This window comes from Leishmania donovani, chromosome 18, assembly GCF_000227135.1.
Source record: "Leishmania donovani BPK282A1 complete genome, chromosome 18".
NCBI classification, from domain to species: Eukaryota; Euglenozoa; class Kinetoplastea; order Trypanosomatida; family Trypanosomatidae; genus Leishmania; species Leishmania donovani.
In genome coordinates, this window is record NC_018245.1 from 529,389 (window position 1) to 549,781 (window position 20,393).

Below are 20,393 nucleotides of genomic sequence, written 5' to 3' on the forward strand. Positions count from 1 at the left end.
ACATCGCGAGTGTGATCACGGCCTTGTTCTGCAGCATTGTGACGATGCCGATGGAGGTGGCGCGTGTGCGGATGTCGGCGGAGGCGAAGCTCAGCGCTGGTGCGGAGAGGAGGTACCACAACGTTGTGCAGTGCATCGGCCGCATCTTCAAGGAGGAGGGTTTACTGGCCATGTACGACTCGTACCTGCCGTACTTTTCTCGCTGCGCGTCACAAACGGTGATTTGCTTCTTTGTGATCGAGTACTTGACGCGTGAGCTGCGTGAGCGGCAGAAGGCGAAGGCGAACCTCATCAAGTGAGCCCTGCGGGGGCGCTCAGCACGAGAGCGGTTGGGATGGGGAGAAAGCGGAGGCGCCACCGTGCGCGCGGACGTGGGGGATGTTGGACGGATGAGTGGCGATGGACGCGGCCGTTGGAGGGGGGTTAGCTGGGGAAGTGGAAGAGGGAGGAGGGACATGCGCGTTGATGTGCGCAGTTACTTGTGCACTGTTTGCTTCCCCCTGCTCACGTCCTTCACTGAGAATTCGCTTTCTAACGAAGTTGTGTGCGTGTGTCTCATCTTTTCGTTGATAGTTTCCTCCTCTGCCCTTGTCTTGCGCCTCCTCCCCCTCTCCACGAACACTTGCCGCCTCACCCTCTGTCCTTCCGCGGCTGCATTAGCCATCCGACAGGTTCTGCGTACGACCTCCTCCCTCCCCACTTGCACACGCAGACGCAGGCCCGCTCCTCCGCTCGTTTTTTGTTTTGTGACTATTCACTGATCTGCAAGCGTTCTTTGTTTCTCTCTTCTTCTGCCGCACGTCGTTTCCCCCCCTCTTCGCCCTCCGCCCGCATCTCCCACTCTGCCATCTTTTCTTGCCTCTATTCTTTTCGTCGTTGCTTTGTTGCTGTGAGGGGGCGGGTGCTGAGAGGCCGGATACAGCGCGTTTGACTGGGTGGGGGATGCTGTGGTGGGTGCGACGGGGTTGGTGGTGGCGGTGGTGGTGGTGACGGCTGCGCTGGCAGAGGCGGCGGCCCCTTTTCCGTTCTCTCTTGATTCTCTGCTCTTTCTCATATCTTTGCCACCGTTCTCTCCATTGTTTCTGTGCGGTTCTGCAGGTACGACCATGGACATGCATCTCCCTCTCCCTCCGTGCGTGCGTTCTTGTGTGCGAGCACGGCATTGCTCTTTTCGTTCTCGCTCATGTGTGTGCATGTGTTGAGCTGGGACTCGTACATGAGACGCATCCCGGAGACCACTGCTGCCGTTGTCTCTGTCTCTCTCTGCTGCTTGCATTCTTGTTTTCGACAACTTATTATCACAGAAGGGACACGTTGGGAAAGAAGGAACGGAGGGCACGGGAGGGGTGTGATGGGGGGGGGTGAAGGGGCATGCTGGGGAGGTGGGGCGGGCCGCTGGGACGACCGTGATGCCACTCGCTCCAGGTGTAGGCCATGCGCGTGCGATTGCCAGCTTCTTCGACGTGCCCCGTATGGCTGCTGCTCTTCATCCCTTTCCGTCTCCACGCCGGCTTGACAAGTGACGGCCGCCCGCTCTCTCTCTCCCGTACATCAGGCTGCTGCTGAAGGATATCACATGCTTTCGTGCTTTACGCCTCTCCCTCTCCACTTCTGAACGCCGTTCACGTGGCGCCGTGAAGAGGCAAATCGCTCCACCAAAGTGCACACAAATGGAGGCGACTGCAGCAAAACAACGGAAAAAAACAGAACACAGGGCAGGATGGACGTGGCTGGGTGGGGTGCCAGCGACAGGGTGATCGCTGGACCACACGGGGGAACGGCGTTGCCTTTCAATTAGTCTTTCTCTGTGTGTCAACGCGTGCGCCACGTCCGTCGGCGGAGTGAGGGGGGAGGGAGGATGCATCTACACCCCTTCCTGGCCCTCTTTCCTCGTGCCGCTGCGCGTCTCCATGTGCAGCTAACGTCGCTCTCCTCGCCACACCTTCCTGCATCTCCCTGCGCTGGCTGATCACCGCCTTGCTTTGCTTGTTTTTGCACCGATACACGGTCACGTATCCCGCCGCCTCTACTCTCTCGCTCTCTCTCTCCCTATCTCTCCATCCAAAAACCGCCGCACCCGTCCAACCCTCTCGACGTCCCCCTTCTCCGCCCCTCTTCACCCGCGTCTGTGTCTACCTCTGCGCGCGGTCCGTTGACACACCTAACCACGGACATAAGACCACAGCGCAACCGCCATCGCAAATACGATAACCAAAGGCCGCCGTTTCTACCACTGCCCCAACTACCGCTGACGTAGGCGTTGCAGCGCTCTTATCCGCGAGCGTTTCTCCCTCATCCCGCTCTCCTTCTCTTTGCGCCTCGTTCCAACCTCCTTGGTCATGTCTCCACAGACCGCTTCAGCGCCCAAGGCGCCGGCTCCGCCCCTCCCGCTCTGGCAGACGCTCTGCGTGTCAGGCTTCGCCGGCATGTTTGGGTGGTGCTTCACGCACCCCTTCGAGATGTGGAAAAACACGGTGATGATGGCGGCGCCCGGGACAAGCCAGCTGGATTCCTTAAAGGCGACGGCGCGGAAGGGCTTCTACACGGGTCTGTCTAGTGGCCTGATGCGCCAGTTGATCTACGCAACCGCCCGTCTGGGCTTCTACCCGAGTTTTCGCGATGGCATTCTGGAGGGTGAGGTTGCGCTGGGACTGAAGAAGTCCGCGGACCCTGCTGGCGCGACGCCGTTTGACCGCGCTCTCGCCGGCGCGTCTGCTGGCGTCTTTGCCTCCTTCCTGTCCTCTCCGGTGGAGGTGTGCCTGGTTCTGCAGACGACGAGCAAAGGCAAGGAGAGGCTGTCCATGCTGCAGGCCTGCGACGGGGTTCTGAAGAGTCGCGGCGTGACTGGGCTGTGGAGCGGCTTTGGCGCTCTGGCGTCGCGTGCGGCGCTGGTGGGCGTGTCGCAGGTGGCGGTGCACGACCAGGTTCTGACGATGTTGCGCAAGCGCAACGTGAAGCGCGCGGACCCGCTCGGCGACAACGTCGTCGTCAACATCGCGAGTGTGATCACGGCCTTGTTCTACAGCGCTGTGACGATGCCAGTGGAGGTGGCGCGTGTGCGGATGTCGGCGGAGGCGAAGCTCAGCGCTGGTGCGGAGAGGAGGTACCACAACGTTGTGCAGTGCATCGGCCGCATCTTCAAGGAGGAGGGTTTACTGGCCATGTACGGCGCCTTCGCGCCTTACTTCTGTCGGTGCGCTATACACACAATGCTGTGCTTCTTTGTGATCGAGTACGGCACGCGCACGATGAGGGAGCGCCGCTAGGGCATGGCGGGGGCTGTGGCCGCGTATGTCTAGGGAAAGGGATCGATGCAGGAGTACCCGCTGTGCTACGTGTGGGAGGAAAAGTAAGGGCGAAAAGGTTGAGGGTGATGAGATGCCGCTGGCCAGCGGAGCGGGAGGCTGGGGTGTGTCGGATGTGTGGTGTATGTGTGGCGTTCGGTGTCGCTCACTCGGGCGGGGGTTCCGCTTCATCGCACTGGCTGGTAGCCTCACCATGACGATGGCGCTTGTCTTTGTGTGGCGTTCTCCCCACCCCGAAAGCTGTGGGGGCTAAGCGCACATGTGCTTCTTCGCCAGCCATCATGCACGTGCCCATGAGCGGAAGAAGAGTCGTTTCTGTTCGCGGCTCCTCTGTTGGACGACACATACTCACAGATACAGTCAGACCTATGTGCACAGATAACGGCGTACTGCGTTCGTGACCCGAGACGTGCGAACCGACGGAGCAGTATCGAAACGTTTTTTTTTTCTTTTTATTTTGTTTGGAGTCTTCTGAGCGCAGCGCAGTGATGGAGGTAAGACTCTCAACGCCGGCATATACACAGACACACACTGTGATCCACAGAAGTGCTTGTGTATGTGTGTAGTGGAGATGGGCCCCCAAAATGCAATGGAGGCGGCTTGGGCAGGCAGAGAAGTAATTTCATATGAGCACGCGCAGATCACGCGCATCTATGTGTTAGCGCTTTCCCTTCGCACCTATGCGTATCTACATGCCGAAGAAGAGCAGAAAAGCACTTTTTTTCCTTTGTACTGCGCGCAGCAGGGGGAAGGCTCATGCGTGGTTCAGTGTGCGTGCTGCATGTCGGTACCTTGCATGGATCTGTATTGAGCCACACCCGCCGTGACTCGATGACCACCTTTTCCGAGCATTTTTCTTTTTTTTTCGTTCTTTTATTCCTTCTCTGTCCGTGTGCACGCACTGCTGTTGCACGCTGAGTTGACCTTAATGTTTCTTTCGCCTCTTGCTCACTCCCGCGTGTGCGCCTGCGTCTCTCTGCCTGTCTGAATGTGTGCACGCACACATTCAGACAGGCATGCGACTTAACATCGATGCCGGATGCCGTTTCTGGTGTTTCTGAGCCGTTCTCTTGCTTCGTCTCTCGTACTCCGTACATGTATATGTATACCTAAATACACACATGTATATGCGTACACATGTATGCATATATATATGTCGATATCGATAGCTAGGGGAGGGAAACGCAGAGCTAGCAACCAAAAAGACATAAAAAAACAGAAAACCCTGAACAATGTTGCGCACGGTAGGCTGAACGGCGAACCTGCTGATTTGATGGAGGTTGTGGGCTGGCACCGCTCTGTGTGCGCGCTTCTTTCGCGTTTATGCGTAGGCCACCACCCTCCACGCTCTAGTCGTCTTGTACTTTCCCTCTCTTACTGGACACATTATTCGTTTGTATTGATTCTGCACGTATCGCTCAAATATGTCTTCCCCCCTGCATGTTGCTGATGATGTACGTGCTCAGCAACTTGAAAACGTTCTATTATTATTGTTATTCTTCTCTCTCAGACGATGGTGCGTGTGCTCATTAGGCGACCGCCTGACTGCCTTTCTCTCCACCACTTTACGCCCCTCCTCCTCTCTCTTAAGGCAATTAGTTGGGGTGGTGACGGCCAAGGTGTGCATATGGGTGACAGAGGAAGAGAGCAAAACAGGGGGGGGCGGAGGCGGGGGAGGGGAGTGCTGACAATGAGGTGAGAGTATTGGATGGAGAAGGTACTGAGAGCCAGATACATGGAAACGAAGCGCAGAACGCACTACAGCAAACAACGCAGACAAAATCGGCACGCGCACACGCACGCACACAACTCTCGGCCAAAGAAGGGGCTGAGGCGCGGCAGCTTATCGTCTGCAAAATAAAAAAAATACACCAAAGTAATGAGGCAGCAAGGACACAGAAGACGAAGAAGAGTGTGCAGAGTGCGTATGAGGACGCATTCGAAGACGACTTCTCTTCTGCACTCTTTCTGCGCGCCGGGTATGTCTGTGGACTCGCTATGTGACTTCGCGCACTCTGACGCGCCCCTCCCCTCCCCTCCCCTCCCCCTGTAGCTCTGCTCCAGGCTGCAACAAAAGCTGGAAAAGAAAGCACTGCGAACCGCGACCTTATTCTCCCTCTTACCCTCTCTTACATCTCTACGCAGCTTGACGCTCCCTTTCCTTCTCCTTCCCACCTCCTTACTTCAAACGGATGCACACAAACGCACAAACAAAAGAGGCTGCATGTGCTTTTTGATATTTTGGACTGCATCAACGTCTCAAGTCGGGCATTCCGCCTCTCCGCCATTCAGGCTAGGGGGAGGCGATAACTCGCGTTGAGGGCTCTTCACGTGTGTTCCTTACTCTTGAGCTTCGGTGTTGCTCTGTGAAGCACACAAACAAACAAATTAAAGCCCGCCCTGAACCCTCGAACCCCCCCCTTTCCGCGCTGTCTGCTCGCCGCGCGCCTGCTCCAGAGGAAACACACAAACAACAACACCAACGCCCAAAAGTCGAGCAAAGGCCTAGGTTGCGACTAGGCAGCCGCTACCGTTCCGTTCGGCTATCAAGCCGCCTAGACCATGGATTTGCTTTCCCCCACCGTCTCTGTCTCTCTCCCTGTATCCCTCTCTCACACACAGGATGGAGGGAGAGGGGTGGGGAGGTTGTCTTTAGCGTACAAAACGAGAACCTTAAACGGGGAACATGGTGGCACGGCGCGCGGGTCTGCGCCCTTCCCCCCTCGCTCCGCACCTCTGCTGCGTACGAGATTTTCCCATCTCGCTGAATCGCACGGTAGCTCGCTGACATGGGCAACTTTCCCGCCATCCGTTCCATTTTGAGACGTTGCCTAGGTATCGTTTGAACACGCAAGAGCATGCGTTTGGCACTCGGCATGTGCACCCTCGCGGCTGCACTCGCACGTGGCGTAAGCTAAGTGATTAGAAGTCCTATGCTTTGCACTTGCCCCACTTGCGCTCCCCCTTCCCTAAGGACAGGGAGAGGGCACACCCCTCAGTGCGTGGCATCTCAGGGTCCAGTAACCTCACCATGTGAGGCGACGCCATGCAGCAGCAGCCCCCCTCTATCCCCCTGCCGGTGCCGAACCACTTCTGGCGGTGACAGGGTTAAGCACCAACGACGTAAGGGCCGTCAGAGGGTCTCACTGCCTTACTGGCGTGAGGGGCCTGAGTGCCACCCCGAGGGGGATGTACACCAGGTGTGGTGACCGGCATGATGGGGGAGCCGCTGTGAGGCGACCTGCGGAGCCGAGTGTGGGTAGAGTTCGAGCTCGAGGCCGAGGCCGAGGCCGTGCTCAGGTGGCTGAGTGGACGCAGTGCTGTAAGGCGCGTGCCCCCAGGGCTGCTTGGCACGACGCGATGGTGCCTGCGGCTGTCCCGGGGCGGGGTGTTGGGGGTCGAGTGGCGCTTGACCTCGTGCTGTACGGCAGCGACATGGGCACGGCATATGAACACAGAAGAAAAGTAACTTTCCTTCCTCTTTTTGGCTCTCTAACCAGGATATTGGCACTCATTGCTGCTTCCTCCCCCTCCCTCTGCCACCGATCTCACGAAGGAACTCGTGCTGATGATGCTGGCGTAGTGAGGACATCAAGAAGAGCGAGAGATAATACACCATTAAGAATAACCCGTAGCCCCCCTCCCCCGGTTCATTTACACTGCAACAATGACCTTCTCGCCAACAGCGACGCCGCACGCCGCGTCGACAGGCGCTTCTAGCGAGAGTGTAGAGGTATATCGACGCTACCCTGCACCGGAGACGGTGCAGCTGCCCGTTAAAGCTACTGCCATCACTACCACCGCCACCAGTACTGCAGGCGTGTCGTCGTCGCCGTTGTCCTCGACGGGTGCATGCAGCGGCACTGAAGCTACGACGGCCGCGCCTGAATCGACCACTTGCGCCTCGCTCCGGCTGCGCTGGGGTGTGCAGGCGACGGAGCTCCGCAGACTGTATGAGATGCACAAGGACGCGTACCCTATCAACTACACCGCCTCCTACTACGAGTGGCTGCTGGACCACGATGCCTGTATGGGCCTGATGGCACTGGTGACCCAGGAGACGTACCGGGAGTGGATACAGCGCTGGAGGGAGACGAAGGGCAATACGCCGAAGACGGTGGCCACGCAGACGGCAAGTGCTGCGTCGTCATCGTCTTCGCCTTCGTCCGCTTCCACAGCACCGCCGGTTCCGCCACCGGTCTCTGAGTGCAGCATGACTGCTGAGGCTCTGCAGGAATGCGCGCAAGTAGAGAGCATCATCGCGGAGCAGGAGCGCATTGCTGCTGGCAAGGCGGCCGATAGTACTCACAAGGGCACAAAATCGTTGCGCAACAGCGACGGCAGCGACTCGGCCGCACACACTGTGGTGGTGGGTTTTATCATTGGCCAGATCGCCTACGCACGCCACGACGCGGGCCACCTTCTCTCGAACCCCACTGCCTACATCGGCTCTTTCGCTGTCGACCCACCCTTTCAGACCTGCGGCGTGGGGCACGCGCTGCTGCAGCGCTTCGTCACGTACGTGACACAGCAGCGCCCCGTGTACGCGCAGGACTACTTGCACTATGACAAGCGGAAGCTGATTGCGCTGCTGGCGGACGCACAGGTCAAGAAGCGCAAAGCAGGGGTGAGGACACTACTCGGCGGAACCTCTGCGTCCGCCGCGGGTGGCACATGCGAGGACGGCGGAGATGGCACTCGACACAAGAGCTATGCTCCATCAGACGGCCCTCTGCCGCCGCCGATTTCCTCTGCTGCGCCGTCCCAGTCATCGAGCCGCGCTCAAGCCCACTCCTCCATCTTCCAGAATCTCCTCACGTACCTGCCAGAGCTGCAGAGCTGGATCGAAGATCGGCAGGCACGCCTCCGACTGCGGAATTGTGGCCTGACCGAAGAAGAGATTGACGAGCGGCGCTTCCGTGATCGGCTGGCGCCAGATGTCCTCACAGACGAGGAGGCGGACGAGGTGCGCCGTGAGGCACGTCGCTTCGTCGTCCAGACCGGTGTGCGAGACGTCTGGCTGCACTGTCTGCCTGGCAACCTCAAAGCCACCACCTTCTACGCCCACCGCGGCTTTGTGCTGCACCGCGTGCTGAAGGCGTACTACGACATTGACGGCGCTCCATACGATGCCCTCCTCCTGCATTACGTCTGCGGAAATGATGGGTCCGCTGCCTCGCCAGGCGCGTCAGCAGAGCTCTCCTCTACAGTGGCGACCGACGCACCGAGTGGGATGAACCGTGTGGTAAACCGGCTGGAAAACCGTGCAGCGCCGGAGGAGGATGCGACCAACCCGGATGGCGCTGCTCCTTTGACCGCTGCAGCGCCTGCGTCTTTGCCCCCGCCACTGTCCTCATTGACGGGTCTCCGCCGCCGCCGTGTAGCATCACCGGTAAGGGAGGACATCGGCTCAACAACAGCCGCTGCTGCTTTGACTGAGGCAGACAGGGCCGCCATATCAGCCCCCACCCCCGCCACTCCCGCTACTGCGGCAGACGCATCGGCGGAGAAGGCCACGCCGGCGAAACAGATCTCTCTGCAGACGGCCTCGTGGCTGTCTCCTCGCACGTACCCCATGGTGGCCGATATAATCCTGTGCACGGCGGAAAAGGGTCAGGAGGAGTGGCGACGACGCACAGATCCAAAAGACTCTGGCGACGAGGCACAGCAGCGGCTAGGGTGTTGGGAGATGGCGCGCGAGGTTGTTTTCGTCGCCAACGCCTTTGGGCTGCTATGTGCCGTGCTGTGGCTCGCCTACAACGTTGTGGTGGAGGGAAAGGTGTTGTAGAGCGAGTAAAAGAGGACGGCGATGCTGAAAGCGCGCGACTGTGCCTGCAGGGCGTGGGCGTGCTCACTAGCTTGCGCGCCGCCGCCGGCGGCTCTCGGAGGATGGGAGAATGAGGCGCTGGACGTTGCTCCCCGCACTCGGTCGAGCTGCTGGTGTATGCATACATTCAACCAGCCTAGAGGTAACAAAAAACAGCCACGAGGACCGCCAAGTCAGCGAACAAGTAATGATGCAAAGCATGGATGGGACCGCCGTCTCAGTTGTTTGTTCTTCTCCCTCTCACAAGGAGGTCGACATGCGGGGCCGCGGCGCACAGGTGATTTAGCGATACGTATGCGGGCAGCGAGGATGTGCGCGGCAGGAATGGCGAACGTATGCTTTGCACTCTCCACAACACCACTCCCTCATCGATACACACGCCTTCTGCGCAGCGCCCTCCTCCCTCCCTGCACCCTCGGACTCACTTCACCGTCTTGCAACGCCCTTCTCTTTTTGGTCATGCGTGCCCACTTCGCGTGGCTCTTTGGGCGACCCCCACCGCGGCCGGCACCCCCCTTCCCCCTCTCTTTGCACCTCCGCCCACGTCACCACGCCACTGCCACACACACTCCTCTTCACCGCTAGTCGAAACGAGAAGAGACCGAAGGCGAACAGACAAGAGCAACACCAAAAGCACAGTTTGTGTTGCGTGTGACGATACATACGAAGAGAGAGGCTCCTTCCGTGGAGAGCGCGTGCGCCTCTCTCTTTTTCTCTCTCGTTGTCTTCTGCTCTCCGCCCCGCCACGTTGTCTTCGCCTTCCCTCTTCGGGCGTGTCTGCATTCGTGCGTCTTGGCGTGCGCGGTCCCGCTCTTCTCCTTTCCTCGCTCTTTTGCCCCTTTCCCTGCGGTTTCGCCTGCTTCTGTTCATCCTTTTCTTCTCTCCTCCGCCGTTTGGTCTGATGCCGTCCGGCGTCGCCCCGTCCCTCGCTGGCCAGCCGCCACCCTCGCGCTTGGAGGCGCCCCACATAAGCGACAAGAGCACCGCACCAGCGCTGCCCCCCCGGGCCAATGACACCAAGAACGCACCGCCGGCGAATTCGAATCCCATGAAGCAGATGACGCGTGTGAGGCTGAACCCGACGACGCGCGTCGCCTCGGTGCCAATGTCGCTGGTGCCGCCGTACGTGGACGTGCCCCCGGGCAACGGCTTTCGGGCCGGCTTCGTGCCGCGCGCCGCGACGACCACGCCTACCTCTGCGCCACAGACCCACAGTGACCATCACCAGGTGGTTGAGGCCGTGCAGGCAGCCTATGAGAAGACGGAGGCTCACCTCAAGGCGATCGAGGCAAAGCTGAATCTCCTGCACGAAGAGATGCAGCAAACGCCGTCACCGGCGATGTCGCGCGAGGCACCGACGGAGACGCTGAGCAGCAATGCGACAGCCCAGAATGTGCTCGACTCTCTCGCCCCCATCGCGACAACCGGTGCGTCAGGCAGCAAGGCCGCGGCGAATCATCATCTGCAGCCGATTCCGTCTGCAATGGCGACGTCGCTCCCGCCCGTCCCACTGACACCGACGCCGAGGCCGACCGGAGTAGCGAGGTCGAAGATTTCCGCTGCCGCGGCAGCCGTCATGGAACCCCTCGCCACTGCTGCAGCTGCTGCATCAGCCACTGCGAGAGCTGACCGGCAACGTGACCTGCTACACCCTCACTTCTTCGTCGACGACGCTGACATGCTCGACACCCCCCACGCCAGCATCGGCAGCAACTCGTCTTCGAACGAGTCCAGCGACAGCAGCAGTGATGCAGGTCACGCGTTGCCGAATGGTGCGCGCCCACCCGCCCAGACGCCGGCTGCGGCTACAGACTGCAGCGAGCCCAGCAACAGGACAGCGGCTCCGGCGCGGCAGAGAGTCGACCTCAAAGATGTCTCGCATGCGAACGCGTGGTCCTCGGCTGACGCCGCTAGTGATCGCCGGGCGATGAGGTTCAGCGAGGGAGGTGAAAGAACGAGGACAGCACACGCCTTTCCTGCTTCGCTGTCGTCGACCACGCCGCCTGCCCACAGGGGTTCCACCTGCGGCACCGGAGAGACAGGCGAGGTGGTGGCAGTGGGTCGTGAGTTTCGCCAATCCTCCACACAGGCGAGTACGATGACAGGTGCGAAGGCGTGCTTCTCTGTTGGAGAGTCTGTCAACCACGCGGTCGACAGCGCCCAGGCTGTCGACGGGCTCAGGAGCGTGACGCGCCACCAAGCTAAGGTCGTGAAGCACGTACGAGAAAACTTCTTCGCGCCGATCCCACGCTTCGATGATGTGCTTCCGCGCAACAAGGCGGGTCTGTTTGACAAGCACGACGTCGAAAAGCTACTTCTACCCGGCGCTCCGTGCTCGTGGCTGTGCTGTGCGTCGCTGGCCATCAGCTACGTGTCGGGGGTGCCGACGCCCGTGGAGAAGGTGCTGCGTGCAAACCGCATGGGTGTGCACTACATCTCCTTGCCTACCATCACGCTGGCGGAGCTCTTCGACGTCGTGAGCGACTACATCCACATCTGCTACCACCGCACCGCGGTGCATAACAGCAGCTGCACGGAGGACGAATTCGAGGACGACGAGGAGGCGGCGCGGTGCCTGAGTGAGGACGAATTAAGGCAGCTGGCGCACGTTCACTGCGAAATGGCCACCTTCGACAAAGAAGTGCTAGACCCGGAGTCTGGCGAGGACATGCAGGGCATGGGTGAGCACCCGCCCATCACGAACCCGACACAGCTCCGCAAGGAGCTGCTGCTTCACCTTGGAGAGGAGAAGTCGATGTACATTTTCTACTACAACCCACACGTGCTGGAGCAGGCCCAGCTGCGGCTGCGCAGCAACCAGTGCGACACCGAGGAGGAGGCGGCCGCGATTATGGCGACCGCCCGCTTTTCCGCCAACGCGGCCGGCCTGTTCGGCATTCTGCTGGACTTTGACCCCGTGTGCCACGAGGTGAAGGTGCTGACACCGTACCTTTCTGCGGAGCAGCGTCCGCTGCACTTCAAGGGCGACGAGGGCGTGGTGAGCGAGGACGAGGAGGGGGGCCACGCGCGGCACAACATTCGCCGTTTTGCCAGCACCTTTTCGAACCTCGTGATGGAGGAGCAGCTGGTGAGCCTGCACGCACTCTACGAGTCGGTTCAGCCGGCGGACAAGTACTTGGGCCTCTCGCGCGGTTTTGTGCGCGTCTTCAAGAGCGAGTCTTTCCCGCCAAAGGTGCCGTCCATGTTCCCACTCTTTGTGCTGGACGGCAGCAGCGCCGGCGGCCTCATGACAAGTGTGCTGGACGTGAAGATTGCGCCGCACGTTCTGGGCCTCGCCATGCTGCACCACCTCTCGGTGACTTTCCTCCTGACGGACTCAGCGCGTCGCAAGCAGAGTAGCCGCAATCTGCTTGGCAAGACGAACGTATGCGACGTCAAGCTGCGCGGCATTCCGCTGACGAAGGTGTGCCAGCAGCTGCGGCTGCCGCTGTCCATGATTGTGTGTGAAAGTAACAAAGGCTCCATCGAGATGGCATACGTGTGGTATCACGTCTTCCTCCAGCAGCTGCAGATCGACCAGGACGTGCGCATCGGCCTCATCCTACCTTCCCGTCGCGATGGCGCCGCAGATGGGCAGCCCAACATCACCGATACTCAGTTTGTCCATCATCTGCGGCTCATGGTCGAGTCGAAGAGCGTGATGCTCATCAGCTTCGACATCAACATCGCCTTGAACGTGCGCATCGATGCCAGGAGCGATCCGGCGCACTTTGCGATCGTCATCGGCGTGGATGAGGAGCGCGGCGTTGTTCGGCTGGCGGATGTGAACGTGAAGCGGTTCCGCAAGACGTGGCACATTCCGATCTCGCGCCTGTACAACGCCGTCATGGGCTACGGCTATATCGTTGCTTCGAAGAGTAGGAAGGTCATCAAATCCCTAAAGGGGAAGCACTTCCACGAGAACGCGCTTCAGCGCGCGCGCAACTTCCTACCCCCGCCAACTCCGGCGGCGTACCAGCGCTTCGAGTACCCCTCCTGCCCGTACCCGCTGACCGTGCTGGCCGATGCCGTAGAACGATTGGGCTTCGCGGGAACGAACGTGGAGCGCTTTCTCAACTTCTGCGGCTTCCACATCTCCTACTTCTTATCACCGAATATGCCGCTCGAGGGGGCCGCGCTTGTGATCCAGAACTACTCCCACTACGCCCTCGATGACGCCGTGAGCGTGACGACGACGCACTACGACTTCTACGAGGGGAACCTACCGCCTAAAGAGGAGGCCGCTGAGGCGGACGGGACGCCCACATACCCGGTGCGTTCAGAGGCGGACCTACTGGAGTCTATTCAGTATGCCATCGCCGAGCCTGAAAAGCGCAAGCTGATCGTGAAGTACGACGTGAATGTTCTGCAGGCGGATGAGACCGTGTGGAACGGTAAAAGTGGCAACAGCTTCGCTTTTGTCATGGACTACGTGGCGTCGAAGAGGATGGTAGTGCTCTCCGATGCGAGCCCGTCCTCTTTCTACCGCTCTTTCGCCTGCCCCTTGGCGGTGCTGTTTAAGGCCGTGTGCAGCTGGGACAGTGTCAGCCTCCGCGCGCACGGGACGATTCTGCTGACAACGGAGGTGACGCAGGAGTCGGTGCACGAGGACACGAAGGGCTACGACATGGCACACGCCCTCGTGCACCACCCCTTCAAGCCCATGTTCTCAGCGGTCTGCTCCTGCCTGGCACTCGCGTCGACGGAGATGATGATGAACATCGAGACCCCCAGGCTTCTCGGCGGCGCCCCGATCAGCGTCGAGGATGATGATGGGAAGTACAAGCGCTACAACAACATATTTTCCGCCGAGGACTTCCTTTACGCACTGCCCTCCTTCAGTGTGTGTGAATGGCGTATGCAGGCGGTGGACATCCAGGACATAGGAAGCATGGCCAACAGTGCGTTCGCGAAGCTGAAGCTGCCGCTGCGCGCCGTGGATGTGCTTCAGGAGCAGGGGTCCGACTCTAGCACCGACCCGAAAGCGCTGCTGCGCGCCTGCAGCGGTATCAGCGGTCTACAGACTATCACCCTCGTCACCTACGATGCGGGCATGCTGCACGGCGCTCCAGGCTCATCCGCGGGCCTCGTGAACCGTGTGCGCCTTTTCGACGACGAGAACGAGGAGGCGACGGCGAAGCCGATAGTGCCAGGCGCGCCGAAGAACAGCGTGGGCTCCGTGCAGTTGCTGGAGGGCGATCCGTGCCGCTGGGGCGCGTGCTTCGAGCGCTCTGCCGAGGAGCTAATGCGCGCCATCAAGGGCATCTATCGCGTAGAGGAGGCCATGGAAAAGGACGCGGTTGGATGACGTGGTGGTGAGGTGAGTTGATGGCGGCTATAGATCATTTTTTTTTTTGCTTTTCCATTTTTTTTTCGTTTTTCTTGTGCTTCGCTATCCGGGTCTCCGTGCTCACCATGTACAGCCTTCTTCCCTTGCTCAACCACGATACGTTCTCTGTTGTTCTTTGCTTTATTGGACTGCTGCTTTCGCTCATGCCCCCCTCCCCCTCCCCATCTCCCCCATCTCTCGCTCTCTCTGTCGTCGCTGCTTCGGCTTCTATGCGTCGGCATCCGCCAACTCTACCGTAAAGCCAAAGGGGGCAAAGAAGGCATGCGACGGTGGGGGCTCCGTTGCCCGAGTCTCTCACTCTCTCTCCTTTATTCTCTGTGGTCTATTTCTTGCGCTTGTGTACCCTCTCTGGCTTTTAGACGCCACAGGTGCTTCGCTGCGTTTGCCTCCACTTAGTGTTTTCTTGTTCTCCCTTTCGATGTCTCCTGTGCGGATGAGTGCGGTGTTGGTGTGTGCGTCTGTGTCTTGGGGAGGGGGACTCAGCGAATGTACACCATCCGCCCTTCTCCTTCCTGTCCCTCCTCTGCTCGCCCGTGTGTCTTTCGCTGGCTTTGCCTCTCGTCTGTTGTTCTTTCGCCTTTTTTGTTTGTGCGCTGTTGGCCCTCCCTTCCTCGGAAGCGGCCCAGAAAACGAGAAAGCAAACTGATAGGAAGGAGCAGCCCGGCGCCGGGGGCAGCGACAACGGCAGCGGCGGCGGCGGCGACAGTGGGCGGGAAGCACAAGCCCGCGATTCTCGCTGCCATGGACTGCGACTGTAGCCATCTCCCTTTTGCGTCAGCGCCCCATGCACGGGTGGGCGGAGGGCTCCTCTTCTTTTTTTTTTATCGACTCTCTCAGCTCTCTTGCCTCCCAAACTTTCCTCTCTTTCTCGCTCTCTTTGTTTGGCCTTCTTTCTGCGTATGCATATCGCCGTGGGCGCGAGTGCAACGACACCCCTGCCTGACTACTCGTCGAAACCCCTCTTTCACCGCTTTTTCTCTTCCCTTTGCCTCTTAGCTGTTCATATTCTCTGGCGTATGCGTGAGCGCAAGTCTCAAGTTACATATAGAGATATATTCTTGACTATGCCCTCTGTTCTCTGATGATGCCGGCCACCACGCCCTGATGTCATGATCCAGTGCCAGCTCGTTGTGGGGGAAGCCGAGCAGCCTGCAGCCTGCCCTCTGGTGCGGCTGCGGGCTCTCTGGCGTCGGAGGGCAGGGCTTGGCTGGCGCTGTGCCGAAGAGACGTATAGCCATGCTCACGCCTGGACCGGCCCACTACGAGTCCTGCCCGCGTATTCAGCACGTACACGCATCCACCATCTCTTCTCCTGCTGTTACTGCGCTGCGGTGCTGTCGTGCGTAGTTCTGGGCCTCGGCTGCTGTGTATGCGCAGTAGAATGGCAGTGGGCTGAGCGACGCCGAAGGGCGTCGGTGGACCCGGTTCTCTGTCATTGCCGCCGTGCGACACAGCGGTGGGTGGGCGGCGGTTACGTATGCGTGTATAGGTGCTGACTTGTTTGTGGTGGGGTGGACACGTTGGAGACAAAAGCGAACCTCTCGCGTGTATGGGGTGGGGAGGGTCAAATACATCGCCTCCGTCCGCAGTGTGCGCGCACGTGCATCTGCGTCGAGTCCACCTCAAAAAAAATAGAATGTGTGGGACAAAGAGATATGCATGCGGGCCGCAGCGCACGTCTGTAGGAATTTCTACCGGCAGAAATACGAGTACTTCACGACCTTATGTTTGGCGCCATTCTTGTCGAGGCGCACGCCCGCTGTGGTAGAGAGATACGGAGCTAACGCAATGGAGAGCGGTGGAACGGTGTGGTCCCTATCCGAGCAGACCAAGGCGAAGAGAGAGAGGTGGGAAAGTCTTGTCAGCCACCCAGGCACGAGTGACACTAAATGTGTGTACGGATCTGTCGTTGGTGTCTTCCAATTTCTGTGTTCTCTGTCTCTGTCTACTCGTTGCCACGGGCAGCTTGCGAGGAGCGCAAGATGATCCTTTTCACACCCACCCATGAGATTACGCGCGCACACGGGGCTGTGCAGGGCAGTCAATAGGTTTCATAATCCTCACGTATCCACCTTAGCTGAAGAAGAGGGCGTTTTGGAGAGGGGAAGGAGACGGAAGGTTGGCCGACGATTCATGACTGCTTTCGCCTGTTCCGCATGCTCCAACTCTCTCGTCCTTACCTTTTTTCGTCCCTTCTTCTGATGGGTACTCCGTCTTTCTCATCCTCTCCCTATGTGCGTGTCGGTGCGCATGCGCGCTTGTGTGTCTAAGTCTCTTTCCACGTCGACGCAAGCGGCTCTCTTTCTGTTTGCCGGCGTTCTCGATTCTTCCTTTTTTTTTGCTTTCCTATTAGTTTTCTGGGCACGGATCTTCAGCTAATACGGACTGCTCTATGCGCTCCGTGCTCCGCTGTTGCCGCAACAGCTCATGCCTTCTGTGCTTGAAATCATTTTACCTCCCTTCCTCAGGGAGGGGGGAAGGGGCGCGTGCTTGCTGTTGTTGCGCTGCTTCGACTCTGCACCTCCTTCCCCTTCCCCCACCTTGTAGCCCATCCGTATCATCGGATACCCGCCACGCCGCGAGTTTTGCGTTTGTGTCCCTGGCCGCCGCCCCCGCCCTTCTCTCTACCTCTGCGTGAGCAGCAGCCGTGCCTTCGCGCTTTGCCATACAAATCACGAGGTATCTGGGCACGTGCGGTCAGGCTCGCACGTGCCCCTCAAGCTAACCTGCTCCTCCTGTTGCTGCGTGTATAGCGGCACCCAAAGGGCGATAGCCAGCATATTGCGTACACCAGCAGAGGGCATACCTGCACGACGAGACGGAGGCGTGCACGCTTGCATCTGCGCACACAACACAAAAAACACAACACACACACACACACCAACACGCACGGGCGTAGTGAAATGCCCCGCCATACGGGCCACACGGCAGCGCGGCGCCTCTTCAAGAAGAGCGAAGCAACAGTAGCAGGAGGGACTCTACTCGGCACTCAGACACGTATACGCACGTGCGCGTACACACACACCGACGAGCAGAGCTTTATGACTCTGTGGGGTCTATCTCACCTCGCAGTCTCTCTTCCGTATCATCATCTTGTTTATTTCGTGTCTCCCTCTTTCTTGATAGTGGCCTGCACTTCCCTGCGCGAATCGCTAGACAGCTCTCACACGTACAGGCGCACAGAGCCCTGCTTTGCTGCTGTAGTCTTCGTCTAGCTTCCCTTCTTTCCTACACCCCATCATCTGAATGAATAAAAAAAAATGTATTTGCACCTTTCTCTCCCTTTTACCTGTTTACGTGTGGCGTTCGTGCGGATGCCGAAGCCCAGCTTCATAGCCTCGTGCTGCTCTCTTTGTTGCCTCTGCTGACCGTTTTGTGCACTCTCCGGCCTTGCTGGTGTGCGTAGGGCCCCCTCACAAGTGTGTTGCTGATCCTTCCTCAGCATTCTACTTTTTTCTCTCCTCTTCTACGCCTCTTTTCGAACGTTGTTGGTTTGCGTGTGCCCCCCTCTCTCCCCTCTACCCCGTCTGTGCAGTTAGTGATCAAGCGAGCTGCGGCCACGGACATCGCAGCAGAAAGCGGCACGGCGAATGCCGCTTGCTTGAATGCAGCAACAACGATCAAGTTCCACACATACAAGGTAGACACACCACCTTCTTTCTCCTCTCGTGCCTTGTAGCCTTGAGACACGACAGCACCTACCCTTTGTTTTTTCTTCCTCGCTTCCTATCCATCGACAACACACGCGTACACACGCGAGTCTGCCATGTCGCATCTGCTTGAGCACAGCTTCCTCTTTACCACAGAGGAGCGACAACTCATCTACCATGCCAACAGCGACGTCAACACCCGCCCCGTGAGCTTCGTCACTCGCATTTTTTACCCGATCTGGATTCGTATCAGCACGCATCTGCTCAGCGATCTCGTGGCGCCGAACGCCATCACATTGGCAGGGCTTCTTAGCAGCATGCAGGCGTACCAGCTCATTAACACATACTACCATTTTGGCGATCAGCAGCACGGCCCGCACGCGGTGCTGTGCGACGTGAAGTCGTCGTTGCAGGCGTTTGGACTCCGTGGCGCCGGCCAGGTACCCCTCGCAGCTGAGAAGACTGTCGTGGGAGAGATGGCCTCTGCCTACAAAGCCGGGCCAGGCGCTGCGGCCAAGACGGCCAAGGCCATGGGTGCCGCCGCTGCCGCCGCTGCCACAAGTGCTGCGAGCGGTCAAATCTTAAAGCCTCCAGAGACCGACTATGTGGACTTTTTCCATACTGACCGCACGGTGCAGACGGCCACGGTTCTGGCAATTCTTCTCCTGGTCATCTCTATCACGTGCGGCTCTTTGGACGGCGTGCACGCGCGGCGCTGTCGCAGCGCCACCAGCCTGGGCGACATCTTCTCCCGCATCTGCTCCTCCATGGCGCGCGTCTTTATGGCGCTAACGCTGCTGGAGGTGTTTCAAATCGAGGACGTGTGCACGAAGTGGTACTTCCTGCTCGCCCTGCAGCTGATTGAGCTGAATACGGTGCTTGGCCGCATCAACGCGTCGAACTTGAAGAAGGACCGCGTGAAGAATGTGGCGTACGTTGCGACGTACTGCTTCCGTGAATCGGAGTTGTCGTTCCTCATGGTGTTGCTCCTCATCGCCCGTTGGTTCTACCCTACCGCGTGCCGCGACATCCTCGGCGTCATCTTGGCGAAGGCGCAGGTGGGCTACAACACCCTCGTCGTCGCCACCTTTGTGAGCATTGCGCTTCTCAAGATGAAGAAGCTGTACAAGGGGATTATTTTGCTCTGCCTCGCCGCCCGTGTGCTGCCGCTCTTCTACCTCTTGCCGCTAAGCCAGTACAGCTTGCTGAGCGTCATTGGCGATGCCATGATTGTAGGACTGCTGTCCATCGAGGTGTACGTCAGCCACCTCGCCCAGCGCCGCATCCACGCCGCAGTTTTTTTCCTTTGCCTCGGCTCGCTGCTGAACGACGTGCTCTCTGTGGCCGGGTCTATAATGTACTTGATTGCCATGCTGGTGGACTTGTCGTACTCGCTGAACGTACCGCTTTTCACGCCTGTGCGTAACGTGTTCATCGACGGTGTCTTCGACCTCTGCCACGCCGGACACAAGAAGCTGATGGCTAATGCTCTCAAGTTCGGCAACCGTCTCATCGTTGGCGTCTGCGGCGACGAGGAGTGCGCCTCATACAAACGTCCGCCGATCATGACCACCGAAGAGCGTATCAATGAGGTGCGCCTGTGCAAGTACGTCTCAGAAGTGATTCCCAACTCACCAGTGACGGGCATCACGGCGGAGATGATCCGGTACTACAATATACACGTAGTTGTCTGTGGCGAGGAGTACAACACTCCGACAGACACGTACTACGCGGTACCGCGCCGCATGGGCATCCTGCGCACAGTGCCAAGAACTCCCGGCATCTCCACCAGCGTTCTCATCTCGCGCATCCGTGCCGCCAGTGACAGCTCTATAAAGGCAAAGGACAGGAAGAGTGACGTGCCAACGGTGAAGGACGGGGCATAAGTGGAGATGCTGACGTCTTCTTCTTGTGTGCAAGCTGCTGGGCCCTGTGTCTTTGGCGGACGCCCTTCTGCAGTCTGTGTCGGTGCTGAATTCTCCGGTGATAGCGTGTACGCACACTACGTCGAGGCGTTTTCACGAATGCACGTGCGTGCACCCCCTCCTCTCTCGCTACTGCTTTCCTCTGCTCTTGGCCTTCCAAAGGGTGTCTGAAAGCAACCATGATAGGCGTGAGAAATATATTTGTGGGCACGACAGTGCATCGCCGTCGCTGAAGAACAAGGGGCTCGGCGGCGATGACTACTGCGCAAGCACAAATACCTCTCTCTCTCTGTGTGTGTGTGTATATGTGTGTGTGTGTGTGTGTGTGTGTGTGTG

The 20,393-nt window shown here is 59.0% G+C and overlaps 4 protein-coding genes across 5 annotated transcripts; all 4 read left to right on the forward strand.

Annotated features, from left to right (window-relative positions):
• Positions 1 to 2,339: 2,339 nt before the first annotated feature.
• On the forward strand, positions 2,340 to 3,266 carry LDBPK_081680 (the record flags this gene model as incomplete). 2 transcript variants are annotated; one of them, XM_024473460.1, is made up of 1 exon in its annotated part: positions 2,340 to 3,266. In XM_024473460.1, one exon carries the CDS (start codon positions 2,340 to 2,342, stop codon positions 3,264 to 3,266), a length of 927 nt encoding a protein of 308 aa, XP_024329231.1. Both variants share the same exon structure in this region, with proteins under 2 accessions (XP_024329231.1, XP_003860142.1).
• A 3,399-nt stretch (positions 3,267 to 6,665) lies between these two features.
• LDBPK_181290 (hypothetical protein, conserved) lies at positions 6,666 to 7,025 on the forward strand (the record flags this gene model as incomplete). Its single annotated transcript, XM_003860095.1, has 1 exon — positions 6,666 to 7,025. The coding sequence occupies one exon, from the start codon at positions 6,666 to 6,668 to the stop codon at positions 7,023 to 7,025; it is 360 nt and encodes a 119-aa protein (XP_003860143.1).
• A 3,008-nt stretch (positions 7,026 to 10,033) lies between these two features.
• Positions 10,034 to 14,440, forward strand: LDBPK_181300 (hypothetical protein, conserved; the record flags this gene model as incomplete). The annotated part of the gene is made up of 1 exon (XM_003860096.1): positions 10,034 to 14,440. The coding sequence occupies one exon, from the start codon at positions 10,034 to 10,036 to the stop codon at positions 14,438 to 14,440; it is 4,407 nt and encodes a 1,468-aa protein (XP_003860144.1).
• Positions 14,441 to 18,248: 3,808 nt separating this feature from the next.
• Positions 18,249 to 20,018, forward strand: LDBPK_181310 (cholinephosphate cytidylyltransferase A, putative; the record flags this gene model as incomplete). The annotated part of the gene is made up of 1 exon (XM_003860097.1): positions 18,249 to 20,018. One exon carries the CDS (start codon positions 18,249 to 18,251, stop codon positions 20,016 to 20,018), a length of 1,770 nt encoding a protein of 589 aa, XP_003860145.1.
• Between the last annotated feature and the right edge of the window lie 375 nt (positions 20,019 to 20,393).